The sequence below is a fragment of the Neofelis nebulosa genome, chromosome 7, assembly GCF_028018385.1.
Source record: "Neofelis nebulosa isolate mNeoNeb1 chromosome 7, mNeoNeb1.pri, whole genome shotgun sequence".
NCBI lineage: Eukaryota > Metazoa > Chordata > Mammalia > Carnivora > Felidae > Neofelis > Neofelis nebulosa.
The window spans coordinates 28,049,148-28,068,381 of record NC_080788.1 but is presented as its reverse complement, the minus strand read 5'-3'; the positions used below and the strand labels follow the sequence as shown (position 1 = coordinate 28,068,381).

Here is a 19,234-nt window from a genome sequence, read left to right as displayed (position 1 = left end):
ATTTAACCCATCGTCCATTTAACCCATGTCCCTGCCCACCTCCCCTCCAGCAACACTTTTTGCTTTTAATTTTAGAAGACATTAAAAGATTTTGAGGTGTCCCTGAAAGTTTTGTGGACTTTTTTAAACTAGATGTTTGGGGCATGAGTTCTATAGATGAACACCAAGTCCAAGGTAATATCCTTATTGAAGAACTACAAAAAAAGTGGTGAAATCTTATATGGCCATTAAAAACATTCTTTGAGTCCCACCTCTTTGTAGGTTTCTTGCTGTCTATGTATGGATGAATTCATGCAGCTCCATCTATCGTTCGTAATGCTGTTTTCCCGGGTAACCACTGAACGTGCAGATAACTAACTGTAAGAGATTAAGAACTTCAGATTATTGTACAACTGTCAAGCCTAAACTCTGACACAACTTTACCGATAATGGCTTCTAGTTATATCTTTAGTAAATTTAGAAGTGGTTTTAGATCTTTTCTAGAAGTGAAAAGGACAAATAAATTTTAATAAGCAACAATATAGTAAATATTTCTCCTCCTAATGCAGACCTTTTGAAGGTGGTCTTCCTGACCCCTGTCTTGGGCACTGTCTCTCAAGGTACTCACTTACATTCTCTGGGATTTGCCCCTCTAGCCCCCTGAGTGCACCCCCCCCCCCCCGGGGTAGAGAGACTTGCCCACATTCTGTGTGAGCACATATATCTGCCACACTACTGTGGTCCTTCCTGCCCTGGAGTAGCCCCCCATACCTGCACTTTGTCACTGGGTTTCTAACCTCCTTTGTGGCACCAGTGGTCCATAGACACTGCAGATAAAACCTAGAGTTCTCACCAGTGAGAAGTTGGTTCTCATGGACAACTTCATGGGGACAACAACTTTATCTGTCATGCTGGGGGCTCAGGGATCACCTTCACCATACCGTTGAGGTATAAGCGCTGAGTAAAAGAAAGACAAAACCAGCCAATGACGCTGCTGACTTATTCCTTGACAGATTAACCGAGTGGAGATTTTATCCCCAAAGAGAGATATCCTCAGCAGCTGACCATGGCAGATAGTTCTGCAGACAGGCAAAGGAAGTGTGACGAGATGGAGAAGTTCTTTCCTGGACCCCTTGTGGACAGTAGGGACACTCTGAACCACCTCAGTCCTGATGGCCACTGGTCACCCTGTAGAGGGCTGTGCTCTCCAGCCAAGGATGCTCTTTCACATAGATAGCAGGGATTTACATGAAATATTAAAAAAAAAAACAAGTTTATCTTGAAATGGGCAAATATTGCCACATAGTTTAATGTTTTGCCCCTGTCAGTCTTTATTTGTCCTGGGAGAATGTGTCAGTCCTGTGTGGTGAAGGTAGACCCAGTTAAGATTAAGAGTGTCTGTGATAGCCTGTTTTTGTTTTCTCCTAAGGTTGATTGTTTTTCGGGTTTGAATTGGTTTATCAATATGAAAGAAACAAACCTTAAGCATTTTCAATATTGTAAAGAAGAGTACCTGTTCTTCCTTGGGTGTTGTGCTGGACTTTGTGGCCCTTGTGCTAACATCCACCACACTGATGTGCCTGCCCCTGCTGGGTCTCGGTGTTATGCCCTCCCTGGAACCCTCATGTGGGGGGTGATCCCTGAAGAGGGAGCTGTGCTATCTGTTATTTCAGGGGAAAGTCCTATCTGTCATTTCATTTCCTCTTTTCTATTTCTAGGGCCTGGACTTCGCAGGATTTACTGCACACATGTTCGTTGGGATTTGCCTCATTCTACTGTTCTCCTTTCCACTCCTCAGACTCCTTTTCTGGAACAAAAAGCTTTATAACAGGGAGCCCAGTGAGATTGTTGGTGAGTATAAACACCTCTTCATATAGTCTTAGAGTTTACTATTATAATATTATTTTTTCCAGAAGAAATTGCCACAGAAAGGCAGGAGTTTTCTTACATACTGAGATATGTTCCCATCTGCCTCCTGGTATGCACTGTGCTTTCAGGGGCTTTAAATCCATGGACCTCTTTAGTTTTTTGTAGAGTGAAATGTGGGAAGCAATGTCTTCTGTTTATAGTTTGCATGCCATGACATCATTAAACCACATGTATACAACATAAGTAGCATAGTATAGAGACTTTAGTGTTCAAATACATCATACTTTGTGATTAAATGTGATTACAAAAGTGGCAACATAATCCAGCACAGAGGACAATGTACCATGTCAGTCAAGAATGTATCGGCGAGGCACCAGGCAGCAGGAAGAGGGCTCATGACCATCTTATGGCTTTGCATTTTTCTCACCTAAAATTTTGGTAGATGTTTTATTGAGAACATTACTGATGAGGATATATTACAAGCAAGAGATTATTTGGGAAATAGCCATCATCTCCTCAGCCAGACCAATATAGGACATTGTGCAGGTTACCCGGGTAGCAGAGCACATCTGGGTGACAGGAATACATTAACAAAGGTGCATTTCTTTCTCTGTAGTTTCAGATGGTGTGGTGTCCTCACAGAGCTCATAGATTGTATATTTACCTCTCTCATCCTGTTATTACTCTGTCCTTGTGTTGTACAGGACTTCAGGTTTTATCTTTAGTAAGATAACAAAATACCATTTTTGTATGAATAGGTAAGGATCTATAGGTTTTGTTACCAGCCCTCCTGCTCATCAGATGTAACTGTACTTGGCAGATTTGCCTTTCTTTCATTCGTGACTTTTGTATTCAGAATTTGACAATTTTTGTTCTAGTTTGGAAAATATTACCTTATATACCCTCTCAAGAGTCATCCATATAAAACAAGCTTGTTCTTAGTAAAATGTAGTCATCCACCTCTTCCAGAGAAATGGAATGATACACAGAAATGTCTGTTTTAGGAAATGCTTATTGACCAAATGCAAAAAACATTGGAGTGTCCTTGTGGATGTAGAAATGGTACTTTAAACATGACCAAGCAGTAAGAAATTCTGGGTGGACCCTCCGCCTAGCCCCAACTGAAGATGATGTAAGTGCAGGACAAGTGGGCACATGTCCTGTGCTTCAGATGCTCATGGGGCACTAGGATTGGCATAGGCCCACCCAACAGGACCTGAACTATAGGGGGTGAGCCTAGGATGGGGGACTGGAGATAAGGGGGGTGCAAACACAGGTGTTGGGGGCTAAATAGAACTGTCCTTTTTATGTAATCCTTTTTATTTTTTAATTTTCATTTATTTTTAAAAATTTGCATCCAAATTAGCATATAGTGCAACGATTTCAGGAGTAGATTCCTTAGTGCCCCTTACCCATTTACCTTACCCATTTAGCCCATCCCGCCTCCTACAACCCCTCCAGTAACCCTCAGTTTGTTCTCCATATTTAAGAGTCTCTTCTGTTTTGTCCCCTCCCTGTTTTTATATTATTTTTGTTTCCCTTCCCTTATGTTTATCTGTTTTGTCTCTTAAAGTCCTCATATGAGTGAAATCATCTGATATTTGTCTTTCTCTTACGAATTTCTCTTAGCATAATACCCTCCAGTTCCATCCACGTAGCTGCAAATGGCAAGATTTCATTCCTTTTGATTACTGAGTAATACTCCATTGTGTATATATACCACATCTTCTTTATCCATTTATCCATCGATGGACATTTGGGCTCTTTCCATACTTTGGCTATTGTTGACAGTGCTGCTATAAATATTGGGGTGCATGTGTCCCTTTGAAACAGCACACCTGTATCCCTTGGAAAAGTACCTAGTAGTGCAATTGCTGGGTCGTAGGGTAGTTCAAGTTTTAGGTTTTTGAGGAACCTGCATACTGTTTTCCAGAGTGGCTGCACCAGCTTGCATTCCAACCAGGAATGCAAAAGAGATCCTCTTTCTCCACATCCTCGCCAACATCTGTTGTTGCGCGAGTTGTTAATATTAGCCATTCTGACAGGTGTCAAGTGGTATCTCATTGTGGTTTTTATTTGTATTTCCCTGATGAAGAGTGATGTTGAACATTTTTTCATGTGTCGGTTGGCCATCTGGATGTCTTCTTTGGAGAAGTGACTATTCATGTATTTTGCCCATTTCTTCACAGGGTTCTTTGTTTTTTGGGTGTTGAGTTTGATAGGTTCTTTATAGATTCTGGATACTAACCCTTTATCTGATATGTCGTTTGCAAATATCTTCTCCCATTCTGTCGGTTGCCTTTTAGTTTTGCTGATTGTTTCCTTCGCTGTGCAGATTTTTATTTTGGTGAGGTCCCAGTAGTTCATTTTTGCTTTTGTTTCCCTTGCCTCTGGAGACGTGTTGAATAAGAACTTGCTGCGGCCAAGATCAAAGAGGTTTTTGCCTGCTTTCTCCTCAAGGGTTTTGATGGCTTCCTGTATTACATTTAGGTCTTTCATCCATTTTGAGTTTATTTTTGTGTCTGGTGTAAGAAAGTGGTCCAGGTTCATTCTTCTGTATGTCACTGTCCAGTTTTCCCAGCACCACTTGCAGAAGAGACTGTCTTTATTCCACTGGATATTCTTTCCTGTTTTGTCAAAGATCAGTTGGCCATACATTTGTGGGTCCCTTTCTGGGTTCTCTATTTTGTTCCATTGATCTGAGTGTCTGTTCTTGTGCCAGTACCATACTGTCTTGATGATTAGAGCTTTGTAGTGTAGCTTGAATCCTGGGATTGTGATGCCTCCTGCTTTGGTTTTCTTTTTCAAGATTGCTTTGGCTATTTGGGGTCTTTTCTGCTTCCATACAAATTTTAGGGTTATTTGTTCTATCTCTTTAAAGAATGCTGGTGTTATTTTGATGGGGATTGCATTGAACATGTAGATTTCTTGGCTACTTTGCCATTTTAACAATATTTGTTCTTCGTATCCAGGAGCATGGAATCTTTTTCCATTCTTTGTGTCTTCTTCAATTTCTTTCATAAGCTTTCTATAGTTTTCAGTATATAGATTTTTCACCTCTTTGGTTAGATTTATTCCTAGGTATTTTATGGGTTTTGGTGCAATTGTAAACGGGATTGATTCCCTGATTTCTCTTTCTGTTGCTTCATTGTTGGTAAATAGGAATGCAACCGATTTCTGTGCATTGATTTTATATCCTGCCACTTTGCTGAATTCATGAATCAATTCTAGCAGTTTTTTTGGTGGAATCTTTTGGGTTTTCCATATAGAGTATTATGTCATCTGCAAAGAGTGAAAGTTTGACCTCCTCTTGGCTGATTTGGATGCCTTTTATTTCTTTGTGTTGTCTAATTGCAGAGGCTAAGGCTTCCAGTACTATGTTGAATAACCGTGGCGAGAGTGGACATCCCTGTCTTGTTCCTGACCTTAGGGGGAAACTCTCAGTTTTTCCCTATGGAGAATGACATTAGTGTTGAGTCATTTGTATGTGGCTTTTATGATCTTCTATCGATACTTTCTTGAGGGTTTTTAATCAAGAAAGGATGGTGTATTTTGTCAAATGCTTTTTCTGCGTCTATTGAGAGGATCATATGGTTCTTGTCCTTTCTTTTATTGATGTGATGAATCACCTTAATTGTTTTGTGGATATTGAACCAGCCCTGAATCCCAGGTATAAATCCCACTTGGTCATGGTGAATAATTTTTTAAAGGTATTGTTGGATCCGGTTGGCTAATATGTTGTGGAGGATTTTTGCATGCATATTCATCGGGGGAATTGGTCTATAATAGTCCTATGTAGTCGGGTCTTTGTCTGGTTTTAGAATCAAGGTAATGCTGGCTTCATAGAAAGAGTTTGGAAGTTTTCCTTCCATTTCTATTTTTTGGAACAGCTTCAGGAGAATAGGTGTTAAATCTTCCTTAAATGTTTGGTAGAATTCCCCTGGAAAGCCATCTGGCCATGAGCTCTTGTTTTTGGGAGATTTTTGATTACTAATTTGACTTCCTTACTGGTTATGTGTCTGTACAAATTTTCTATTTCTTCCTGTTTAAGTTTTGGTAGTGTATACGTTTCTAGGAATTTTTCCATTTCTTCCAGATTGTCCATTTTGTTGGCATATAATTGCTCTAATATTATCTTATTCTTGTTTTTAATTTCTTCTGTGTTGGTTGTGATCTCTCCTCTTTAATTCTTGATTTTATTTATTTAGGTCCTTTCCTTTTTCTTTTTGATCAAACTGGCTAGTGGTTTATCAATTTTTTTATTCTCTCAAAGAACCAGCTTTTGGTCATTGATCTGTCCTACTGTTTGTTTTGTTTCCATAGCATTAATTTCTGCTCTAATCTTTATTATTTCCTGTCTTCTGCTGATCTTGGGTTTTATTTGGTGTTCTTTTTCCAGCTCTTTAAGGCGTAAGGTTAGGTTATGTATCTGAGATCTTTCTTCCTTCTTTAGGAAGACCTGGATTACTATATACTTTCCTCTTATGACCGTCTTTGCTGTGTCCCAGAGGTTTTGGGTTGTGGTGTTATCATTTTCTTTGGCTCCCATATACTTTTTAATTTCCTCTTTAACTTCTTGGTTAGCCCATTCATTCTTTAGTAGGATGTTGTTTCGTCTCCAAGTATTTGTTACCATTCCAAATTTTTTCTTGTGGATGGTTTCAAGTTTTATAGCATTGTGGTCTGAACATATGCACGGTATGATCTCGATCTTTTTGTACTTGCTGAGGGCTGATTTGTGTCCCAGTGTGTGATCTTTCTGGAGAACATTCCATGTGCACTGGAGAAGAATGTATATCCTGCTGCTTTAGGATGAAATGTTCTAAATATATCTGTTAAGTCCATCTGGTCCAGTGTGTCATTCAAAGCCATTGCTTCCTTGTTGATTTTTTGATTAGATGATCTGTCCATATTTGTGAGTGGTGTGTTGAAGTCTCCTACTGTTATGGTGTTACTGTCGATGAGTTTCTTTATGTTTGTGATTAATTGATTTATATATTTGGGTACTCCCACATTTGTCGCATAAATGTTTCCAATTGTTAGGTCTTCTTGGTGGATAGACCCCTTAATTATGATATAATGCCCTTCTGCATCTCTTGATACAGTCTTTATTTTAAAGTCTAGACTTTGTGATGTAAGTATGGCTACTCTGGCTTTCTTTTGTTGGCCATTAGCATGATAGATGGTTCTCCATCCCTGTACTTTCAATCTGAAGGTGTCTCTAGGCCTAAAGTGTCTCTTGTAAACAGCATATAGATGGATCTTGTTTTCTTATCCATTCTGTTACCCTATGTCTTTTAAAAAATTTTTTTAATGTTTATTTATTTTTGAGATGGAGAGAGACAGAGCATGAACAGGGGAGGGGCAGAGAGAGAGGGAGACATAGAATCTGAAACAGGCTCCAGGCTCTGAGCTGTCAGCACAGAGCCTGACGCGGGGCTCGAACTCACGGAGTGTGAGATCATGACCTGAGCTGAAGTCAGACGCTTAACCAACCAAGCCACCCAGGCGCCCCTACCCTATGTCTTTTGATTGGAGCATTGAGTCCATTGCTGTTTAGAGTGAGTACTGAAAGATACGAATTTATTGCCATTATGTTGCTTGTACAGTTGGAGTTTCTGGCAATGTTCCCTGGTCCTTTCTAAGTTTTGTTGCTTTTGGTATTTATTTATATATGTGTGTATGTATGTATGTATTTTTTCATCTTTTCTTCCCTCAGAGAGTTCCCCTTAAAATTTCTTGCAGGGTTGGTTTAGTGGTCCCAAAATCCTTTAATATTTGTTTGTCTGAGAAACTTTTTATCTCTCCTTCTATTTTGAATGACAGCCTTGCTGGATAAAGAATTCTTGGCTGCATATTTTTCTGATTCAGCACATTGAATATATCCTGCCACTCCTTTCTGGCCTGCCAAGTTTCTGTGGATAGGTCTGTTGCAAACCTGATTTGTGTTCCCTTGTAGGTTAGGGACTTTTTTCCCCCCTTGCTGCTTTTATGATTCTCTCCTTGCCTGAGTATTTTGTGAATTTGAGTACGATATGCCTTGTTGGTTTTTGTTTGTTTTGGTCAGTTTTTGTTGAATGTAATGGGAGTCCTCTGTGCTTCCTGGATTTTGATGTCTGTGTCTTTCCCCAGGTTAGGAAAGTTTTCTGCTATGATTTGCTCACATAACCCTTCTATCCTATTTCTGTCTCTTCCTCTTCTGGGACCCTATGATTCTGATATTGTTCCTTTTTAATGAGTCACTGATTTCTCTAATTCTTTTTTTCAATTTTTAAAATATTTATTTTTGAGAGAGAGAAACAGAGTGTGAGTGGGGGAGGAGCAGAGAGAGAGGGAGACAGAGAATCCAAAGCAGGGTCCAGGCTCTGAACTGTCAGCACAGAGCCTGACATGTGGCTCGAACCCACAAACTGTGAGATCATGACCTGTGCTGAAGTCAAATGGTTAGCCAATTGAGCCACCCAAGTGCCCCAGATTTCTCTAATTCTTAAATCATGCTCTTTTGCGATAATCTCCCTCTTTTTTTCCTGCTTCATTATTCTCCATAGGTTTTTCCTCTATATTGCTGATTCTCTGTTCTGCCTTATCCATCCTTGCCACCATGGCATCCATCTATGATTGCAGCTCAGTTATAGCATTTTTAAATTTAATCCTGACTAGTTTTTACTTCTTTCATCTCTGCATACAGGGATTCTAATCTATTTTCGAGTCCAGCTAGCCTTCTTATTATCGTGATTCTAAATTCTGGTTCTGACATCTTGCTTATATCTGTGTTGGTTAATTCCCTGTCGTTTCTTCCTGCTCTTTCTTTTGGTGTGAATTCTTTCGTTTCATCATTTTTAAGGGAGAAAAGGAATTAATGAGGTAGAAAAAATTAAAATAAAAATATTAAAAAAATATTATAAATTAACAAACACACACACACACACACAAATCGAATAAATGATGCTAGATGATAGGTGTGTTTTGGTCTGGATGTTGAAAGTAGCTTGATAGCTTAGAGAAAAAAGGGGGGGGAAAGAAAAAAAAGGAAATTGTTCGAAAATTTGAAAAAATGAATACACTGAAATGATGGGAGTAAAACAGAATATGAAAAAAAATTACACAAAAATAAAGAATAGAGCAGAAAAAAATAAATAAAAATATTTTTAATACAAATTAAAAATAAACATGATTTCTTTCTGTTTCTGTATTCAAGAAAAAGAAAAGAAACAAAAAAGACAAAAAAGAAAAAGGAAATCGTTTGAAAATTTGAAAAAGTGAATACCCTGAAGAATACTAAAATAAAATGATGGAAGTAAAATAGAATTTGAAAAAATTTACACAAAAATAAAAAAATATATAGTAAAAAATAAAGAAAAGTATTTTTAATAGAAATTGAAAATGAAAATGAATTTTTTCTCTTTCTGCTGAATTGTGTGGTTCAGCTTGTGTAGATTGTTGTGTTAATCCTGTGATCAGTTTTATAGGTGTGCAAAATGGTTTAGCGTTGGTCTGGCTGTATTTCATGGATGTGAGACACACAAAAAACTCCCATGCTGTTCTGCCATGTTGGCTCCAAGGACTGTATTTTCTTGATAGCATTGATAATGCCTCATCTCTTGTGGTCTACAAAGCAGGGCATGTGCCTTTATTAAGAAAAAAGAATCCCAGATCCTTCTGTCCTCTTACAGCTTTATAATGGAGAGGACAACTACACATGATCCCATTCCTTTCCTGTTTTGAAAAAAATTAATCAAAATTGGCTTTTAAAAAAAGATATTTCTGGCACTAGGATACCTTGATCAACTTTTGCCATTGACCAATGTATTGTTTTTCTAGGACTGATGTAACAAAGTACCATAGACGAGCGGCTTAAACAACAGATGATTTATTTCCACAGATGCTAAGAGGATTTAGTAAGCTAAAGGATGGCTTATTTCCTCACAGTTCTGGAGGCTGGAAGTCCAAAATCAATGTGCCTATAAGATTGGTTGGTTCTGAGTAAGGATGTGTTCCAGGCCTCTCCCCTTGGCTTTTAGATGGCCAGATTCATGTTCCTGTGGCATTCTCCCTGTGTGTGTCTATATCCATATTTCCCCATTAATAAGGATACCAGTCATCTTAGGTTTGTGGCCACACTAATGACCTCACCTTAATTAATTACACCTGCAATAACACTATTTTCAAATAAGGTCACATTCTGAGGTATTGGGGATTAACACTTCAACACATGGGTTTTGGGGGAAATAGTTCAACACATAATGACCAGTTAGAGATGTTTAGAATGTTTTATCATCAACTAGTATATGTAAAATGAGATAATTTGATATTTAATTTTAGTTTTCTGATGGAAAGGATTGCACCAAGAGAGAGCTAAGGAAACTGTGATCCCAATGGATGAGTGTGTGGGCACAGCTGTACCTCAATGGAGAGTCAGACAGTTATCTTATTCAGTTATGCTAGATTTCTCCCAACCATCCTGATGATCAGAATGACCTGAGAACAATTGTTATATATTTAGGTTACCAGGCCCACCCCCAGGAATTTGGTGCTGTTAGTAAGCTCTTCTGGAGAAAACTATCTTGACATGAACTTAGGATACATGGATTTAGAAGTATAGGAAACAGATCTGTATAATCAACTCTTCTACTCTTCCTGAGTAAGGGGTTGAGAAAAGCTTTGAGGGAAGGGGTGGGGGATAATTGGGATCTGCGTGATGCTAAAGCCCCATGTCAATGCCATGACAATATGTAAATCAGCACAGAGTAAGCTATGCAGTGTCAGGGCAAATGCTCTGGGCCACCATGGGGCATAGGGCTCTCCAATTTTAGAATGCTTATTTTTTGAGTTTATTTATTTATTTTTGAGAGTTGGGAGGGGCAGAGAGAGAGGAGAGAGAGAATCCCAAGCAGGGTATCAGTGCAGAGCCCAATGCAGGGCTTCATCTCATTAACTGTGAGACCATGACCTGAGATAAAACCAAGAGTTGGACGCTTAACTGACTGAGACACCAAGGTACCCTTAGAATGCTTGTTATTACTACAGATTCCCAAGCCCTATTGTAGAGATTTGGGTTCAGCAGGTCTGTGATGGCATTCAGAGCATCTGTCAGAATAGGCTTGGTTATGCTGAAGTAAAGAAGTAACTCCAAAATCTAAATGAATTGCAAAGCCCTGTTCCCCGCGCCCCCCCCCCCCCCGCTCCTCTCCCTTTCACTTCATTACTACTGAAGGCTGGTAGTACCCTGCTTGTCATCAGTTCTCAGAGCCCTGAGCTTTTGGTCATCAAAGTAGAACCACTTGTTCCACCCCATTATTGACTGACACAGGATGCCTCTGTTCATATTTTGTCATCCTGATTGTCACCAGGCCCCACCAGTCACAGGGGCCAGGATGTATCAGTCTGACAAGTGCCCAGATTGGAAAACAACATGACTTACTTGGTAAAATGCACAAATAGCCAGCACAATCTGTCCTCCTGTTCACCAGACATCAGCTCAAATGGCTTCTTGTTAATATTTTGTATAGAATTTTTGTGTCTGTGTACATTAGGGACATTGATGTACAGTTCACTTTCTTGTAATGGCTTTTTTTTTTTTTTTTTTTTTTTTTGCTGGACTCATAGGATGAGTACAGAAGTATACACTCCTCTTCAACTTTTTGGAGGAGATGGTATAGAATTTCTAACACTGTTCCCTTAAATGTTTGCTAGGGTATTTACAGGCCTGGATTTGTGTGTGTTGGGGGTTTAGCTAAACATTCAAATTCCTGATTAGACACAAAACTGGCTATTATAGTTATCTATTTAGTGATTTATCACTTACATATAACAACCAGTGCTCATCACAACAAGTGACCTCCTTAATACCTATCACCCATTAAGCCTATTGCCCACCCACCTCCCTCCATTAACCCTCAGTTTGTTCTCTATAGTTAAGAGTCTCTTATGGTTTGCTTCCCTCTTTCTTCCTTTCTTTTTTCCCTTCCTGTATGTTCATCTGTTTTGTTTCTTAAATTCCACATATCAGTGAAATCATATGGTATTTGTCTTTCTGACTGACTTATTTTGTTTAGCATAATACATTTGCAAGTGACAAGATTTCATATATATATATATATATATATATATACACACATAGTATATAGTATATACACATGTATATATGTAGTATATAGTATATACATGTATACATACATGTATAATATATACATACATATAATATACACATAATATTATATATAATATTTCATTCTTTTTGATGGCTGAATAATATTCTATTGGTATATATACACATATATAACATTACATATATACTTAATATATATAATATATAAATATATAAAATATTACATATATAATCATTCTTTTTGATGGCTGAGTAATATTCTATTGGTATATATACACATATATAATATTACACATTTATAATATATACACATATACAATACACATATATAATATTCTACTGTGTATACACAATATATATACCACATCTTTAAAAAAAATTTTTAATGTTTATTTATATTTGAGAGAGATAGAGAAAGACAGAGCATGAGCAGGGGAGGGAAAGAGAGAGATAGAGACAGAATCCAAAGCAGGCTCCAGGCTCTGAGCTGTCAACACAGAGCCCAATGTGGGGCTTGAACTCACAAGATGTGAGATCATGACCTGAGCCAAAGTCGGATGCTCAACTGACTGAGCCACCCAGGTGCCCCTATGTATAACACATCTTTATCCATTTATCCATTGATGGATATTTAGGCTCTTTCCATACTTTGGCTCTTGTTGATAATGCTGGTATAAACATCAGGGTGCATGTATTCCTTCGAATCATATTTTAGTATCCTTTGGGTAAATACCTAGTAGTTTAATTGCTGAGTGATAGGGCAGTTCTATTTTTAACTTTTTGAAGAATGTCCATAGTGTTTTCTAGAATGGCTGCACCAGTTTGCATTCCCCACCAACAATGTAAGAGGGTTCCCCTTTCCCTGCATCCTTGCTAACATCTGTTATTTCCTGTGATGTTAATTTTAGCCATTCATACAGGTGTGAGGTGGTATCTCATCATGGTTTTGATTTGTATTTCCCTGATGATGAGTGATGTTGAGCATCTTTTCATGTGTCTCTTAGTCATCTGGATGTCTTTGGAAAAATACCTGTTCATGTCTTTGACCCATTTATTAACTGAATTATTTATTTTTTGGGGTGTTGAATTTGATAAGTTCTTTATAGATTTTGGATACAAACCCTTTATCAGATATGTCATTTGCAATTATCTTCTCTCATTCCATAGGTTGTTTTACTTGTGTTGATTGTTTCCTTTGCTGTGAAGAAGGTTATCTTAATGAAGTCCCAATAGCTCATTTAAAAAATTTTGTAATGTTTATTTATTTTTGAGACTGAGAGACAGATTGTGAGCAGATAAGGGGAAGAGACAGGTAGACACAGAATCTGAAACAGGCTCCAGGCTGAGCTGTCAGCACAGAGCCCAATGCAGGGCTCAAACTCACGAACCATGAGATCATGACCTGAGCAGAAGTTAACTGACTGAGCCACCCAGGTGTCCCAAAATAGTTCATTTTTTATTTTGTTTTTCATGCCTCTGGAGATTGATCTAGTAAGAAGTTGCTCTGGCTGAGGTCAAAGACATTGCTGCCTGTTTTCTTCTGTAGGAGTGTGATGGTTCCCTATCTCACATTTAGGTCTTTCATCCATTTTGAATTTATTTCTGTGTATGGTGTAAGAAAGTGATTCAGGTTCATTATTCTGCATGTTTCTGTCCAGTTTTCCTGACACCATTTGTTGAAGAGACTGTTTTTCCATTGGATGCTCCTTCCTGCTTTGTCGAAGATGAATTGACCATATAGTTGTGGGTCCATTTCTGGGCTTTCTATTCTGTTCCATTTTTTTTTAAGGATTGTTTTTTTTTTAAAGATTATTTTGGCCATTCAGAGTCATTGTGGTTCCTTTCAAATTTTAGGATTGTTTATTCTAGCTCTTTGAAAAACTGGTAGTATTTGGATAGCGATTGCATTGGCTGTGTAGATTGCTTTGGGTAATATAGACATTTTAACAATATTTGTTTTTCCAATCCATGAGCCTGGAATGTTTTTCCATTTCTTATGTCCTCTTCAATTTCTTTCATAGGCGTTCTATATTTTTCGGGTATAGATCTTTTACCTCTTTGGTTAGATTTATTCCTAGGTATTTTTTTTTTTTTTTTGAGTGTGAGAGTGGATGAAGAGCAGAGGGAGAGGAAGAGAGAGAATCCCAAGCAGGCTCCATGTCTAGCACAGAGCCTGATGTGGGACTCAATCTCATTCCCATGAGATCATGACCTGAGCCAAAACCAAGTGTTGGATGCTTAACTGACTGAGCCACCCAGGCGCCCCAGGCGCCCAAGTATCTTATGGGTCTTGGTGCAATTGTAAATGGGGTAAATTCTTTTATTTCTCTTTCTACTGATTCATTGATGTATAGAAATGCAACAGATTTCTTTACATTGATTTTATATCCTGTGACCCTCCAGCATTTGTGTATCACCGTTTTTTGGTAGAGTCTTTTAGGTTTCCTATGTAGAGTATTATATCAACTGCAAATAGTGAAAGTTTGAGTTCTTCCTTGCTAATTTGGATGCCTTTTATTTATTTTTGTTGTCTGATTGCTAAGGCTAGAACTTCCAGTACTGTGTTGAATAACAGTGGTGAGCGTGGACATCCCTGTCTTGTTCCTAACTGTAGAGGAAAAGCTCTCAGTTTTTCCCCATTAAGGATGATATTAATTGCAGGTCTTTGGTATAGCTTTTATGATGTTAAGTTATGTTCCCTCTATCCCTACCGTGTTGAGATTTTTTTTTTCAAGAATGGATGCTGTATTTTCTCAAATGCTTTTTTTTTTGCATCTACTGAGAGGATCATATGGTTCTTATCCTTTTCTGTATTAATGTGGTGCATCACATTGATTAATTTACAAATATTAAACCATCCCTGAAGTCCAGGAATAAATCCCACTAGGTCATGGTGAATAATTATTTTAATATACTGTTGGATTTGATTTGCTAGAATCTTGTTGAGAATTTTTTCATATGTGTTTATCAGGCATACTGGTCTGTAAATCTCGTTTTTAGTGGGGTCCTTGATTTTGGAGTCAAGATAATTCTGGCCTTGTAGAATGGGTTTGGAAGTTTTCCCTCAATTTCTATTTTTGGAACAGTTTGAGAAGAATAGGTATAAACTCTTCTTTAAATGTCTGGTAGAATTCCCCCTGGAAGCTCTCTGGCCCTGGACTTTTGTTTGTTGGGAGATTTTTGATTACTGTTTCAATTACTTTGCTGGTTATGAGTCTGTTCAAATTTTCTTTTTTTTTTCTGTTTTACTTTAGCAGTTTTTATGTTTCTAGAAATTTGTTCATTTCTTCCAGATTGCCCAGTTTGTAGGCATATATATTTTTTATAGTATTCTTTTGTAATTGTTTGTATTTCTGTAGTGTTGGTTGTGATCTCTTCTCTCATTTGTGATTTTATCTATTTGGGTCCTCTCTCTTTCTTTTGGTAAGTATGGCTAGGAGTTTATCAATTTATCAATTTTGTTGATTCTTTCAAAGAACCAGCTCTTAGTTTTGTTGATTTGTTCTACTGTTTTTTTTGTTTCTATATTGTTTATTTCTGCTTTAATCTTTATTATTTCCCTTCTTATGTTGACTTTAGACTTTATTTGCTGTTCCTTTTCTATCTCCTTTAGGTGTAAGGTTAGGTTGTGCATTTGAGACTTTGTTTGCTTCTTGAGGTTTGCTACATCCCATAGGTTTTGGACTGTCGTGTTTTCATTTTCATTGGCTTCCATATATTTTTTTAATTGCTCTTTAATTTCTTGGTTAACCCATTCATTTTTGGTAGAATGTTCTTTAACTTCCATGTATTTGAGGGCTTTCCAAATTTTTTTCTTGTGGTTGATTTAAAGTTTTATAGTGTTGTGGTCAGAAAAGATGCTTGCTACATTCTCAATGTTTTTGTATTTGTTAAGGGCTGATTTGTGATCAAGTATGTAATCTGTTCTGGAGAATGTTCCATGTGCACTTGAGAAAGATGTGTATTCTGTTGCTTTAGGATGAGGTGTTCTGAATATATCTATGAAGTCCATCTAGTAGAGTGTGTCATTCAAAGCCATTATTTCCTTGTTTATTTTCTGCTTAGATGATCTATCCATTGCTATAAGTGGGGTGTTAAGTTCCCTACTATTATGTTATTATCAATGAATTTCTTTATGTTTGTTATTAACTGAATATATATTTGAGTGCTTTCAAATTGGGGGCATAAATATTTACAATTGTTAGATCTGCTTGATGGATGGACCCCTTAATTAGATATAATGCCCTCGTTCATCTGTGGTTACAGTCTTTATTTCAAAATTTAGATTGTCTGGGGGTGCTGGGGTGACAGTCAGTTTGGTGGTTGACTTTGGCTTAGGTCATGATCTCATAGCTCATGGATTCGAGCCCCGTGTTGGGCTTTGTGCTGACAGCTCAGAGCCTGGAGCCTACTTCAGATTCTGTGTCTCCCTCTCTCTCTGCCCCTCCCCCAATCACACTGTGTCTCTCTCTCTCTCAAAAATTAATAAACATTAACAAAAAATGTTTTTATCTAGATTGTCTGATGTAAGTATAGCTACTCTGGCTTTCTTTTAATGTCTATTAGCATGATAGATGATTCTCTATCCCCTCACTTTCAATCTGCAGGTGTCTTTAGGTCTAGAATGAGTCTCCTGTAAGCAGCATATACATGTGTCTTATTTTTTTAACCCATTCTGATACGCTATTTTTTTTATTGGAACATTTAGTGCATTTACATTCACAGTAATATTGATAGAGAAGAATTTAGTGCCATTGTATTGCCTGTAAGATTGGTGTTTCTGGTGACTTTCTCTGTTCCTTTCTAGTCTTTGTTGCTTTTGGTCTTTCTTTCCCACTCAAAGAGTCCACTTTAATATTTTTTGCAGAGCGGGTTTTGTGGTCACAAACTCCTTTAGTTTTTTGTTTGTCTGGGGAACTTTGATCTTTTCTTCTATTCTGAATGACAGCCTTGCTGGATAAAGTATTTCTGGCTGCATATTCTTCCCATTCAGCATGTTGAATATATCCTGCCACTCTCTTCTGGCCTGCCAGGTTTCTGCGGACAGATCTACTGCTAACCTCAATTTTCTTTCCTTGTAGGTGAGGGGTTTCTTTTTCCTTGCTGCTTTCTGGATTCTTTTCTTGTCTCTGTATTTTGCAAATTGTCTTGTGATATATTTTGGCTTTGGCTGGCTTTTGTTTAATTTGATAGGAGTTCTCTGTGCCTCCAGGATTTAGATATCTAAGTCCTTCCCCAGATTAGGGAAGTTTTCAGCTATAATTTACTCAAGTAAACCTTCTGCCTCTTTTCTCTTTTTCTTCTGGGACTCCTATGATACGACTGTTATTATGCTTTCTAGAGTCACTGAGTTCTCTAAGTCTACATTCATGATCCAATACCTTTCTTTCCCTTTTTTTTCAGCTTTATTATTTTTCATATTTTCTCTTCTATATCACTATTTCATTCTTTTGCATCATCCTTCCTTGTTATTATAGTCAGTTGGTTTTGCATTTCAGTTATAGCATTTTTAAAAATTTTAGCCTGAGTACTTTTTAGATCTTTTATCTCTGTAATAAAGGATTGTTTAGTGTCTTCTATGCTTTTCTCAGGCCCAGCTAGTATCTTTGTGATTGTTGTTTTAAATTCTGGTTCAGGCATATTACTTATATCTGTTTTGATTAGATCCTTGGCTGCGACCTGTTCTTGTTCTTTCTTTTGCAGTGAATTCTTCTGTCTTGTCAGTTTTTCTAGGTCACTGTGTGTGTGTGTGCGTGTGTGTGTGTGTGTGCGTGTGTGTGTATGTTAGGAAAGCCTGTTATATTTTCTGCTCCTGAGAGTAATAGCTATTTTAAAAAGAGGTCTTATACCATCCAAGGCCTGGTGCTTCAGGAAGTGTTTCAGAGTTTGCACTCTGCTGTTATGTTTAGGATGCTTTTCCCCTCTAGTCAGTTCTCTGAAGAGTTTCTTCTTGCTTGCAGTTGGCGGGGGGGTGCAGGGGTCTAGGCATGTTTGACTTTGTTAGGTGTGTGGTGTTTTAACTAGGTGTGCTTTTGTCTGCTTGTCAAAATAAACCTGATCCTATTTCCACTAGAGCTGAAACTTTGCAGCATTCTACAATCAGTAGACTTGGTGTGTGTGAGGGTTTTGTGTTGGTCTTCTAGGTGAAGGGCCTGCTGTGCTGGTTCACAGGCTGATTTGCCCTAGTAAAGATGTACCTGCAGGGTGTAGTGGGGTGGGGCTTGGTGTAAGCAGCTCCAGCCTCCACTGGGGGTACTGTGTTACTCACCGAAGTCTGTTAGTGCTGACGGATTGGGGAAAATGGCTTTGCCCCACACTTTCATCCTGGAGCAGGGAATCTGCTCCCACTGTTCTAGAAGCCCTCACAGAAGAGCGAGCAGTCTCCCTTTTTGTGTCCTTGGCTTCCATTAGAGCCCTGCCTTCACCTTGTCTGTGCCCAAGCTGTCTGCCTGCCAGGTGGCACAGTACTCCTGTGTTTTATCTCAGGCATGTGGCTGTTTTTCAAAAGTCCAAATTTTAGGGAACTGGTGCAGCATGGATCCATGCTGATCCTCTGGGGGAGGGTCTTGCCATGCTGCAGCTGGTTCTGGCTTGTCCCAGAAAAGCAGTTGCAGGATCGCACAGAGGCTCAGAATTTATGATAAAGTGCAGCAAAAAACAAGGCACCAAGGCTTGCTGCCCTCAGCAGATGTCTCTGTTCCTATGCTAATGAATGAGGCAGCATGTTGGCACCCTCCAACTCTTTTGACCCCTGAGAGGCTGTGCCACCTCTCCCAAATGCACTCCAAGAAGGGGAACTGTCTTTCCTAGTGTGACCCAGTGGATCCTCAGACCCCACTGTCTGCTCCTAGGCTTCTGCCTTCCTTTCCAACAGGAGAACTGCTATGTCTGCCAGGCTCCATCTGGCAGTGGCATGGACTTCTAAAACTTCACACTTTGAGCTCTGCTGCTTGTAAAAACTTGTGATAATCAGCTGTTCCAGTTTTCCCAGGCAGTGGTTTTGGGGAAGTGTTTCTGTTGTGAAGTCCCCTGTGTGCTGCTTTCTCTCTGTTTATCTGCCTCTATTCTGTCTCCAAGATCAAGGCTCCCTCCCCTTCAGAGCACCCATGATTCTTTTCTCCCCAGAATCATGTCTCTGCACCTACCACCTTCCACAATGTGGTTTCTTTTCTCACTCTAGTTCTACAGTTTATTCTCTCAGGATTCAGATTGATTTCTTGGGCGTTTGGAATGATTTGATATCTATCTAGCTTTTTGAGGATAAGGCAAGCATAGGTT

The 19,234-nt window shown here is 38.5% G+C and overlaps 1 protein-coding gene across 1 annotated transcript in view; it reads left to right on the top strand.

Annotated features, from left to right (window-relative positions):
* The window catches only part of OCA2 (OCA2 melanosomal transmembrane protein), a 483,960-nt gene that overhangs the window by 178,637 nt on the left and 286,089 nt on the right, over window positions 1-19,234 (top strand). The window contains exon 15 of the mRNA XM_058736912.1: window positions 1,698-1,830. Coding sequence (XP_058592895.1) covers window positions 1,698-1,830 — 133 coding nt within the window. The remainder of the gene's footprint in view (window positions 1-1,697; window positions 1,831-19,234) is intronic.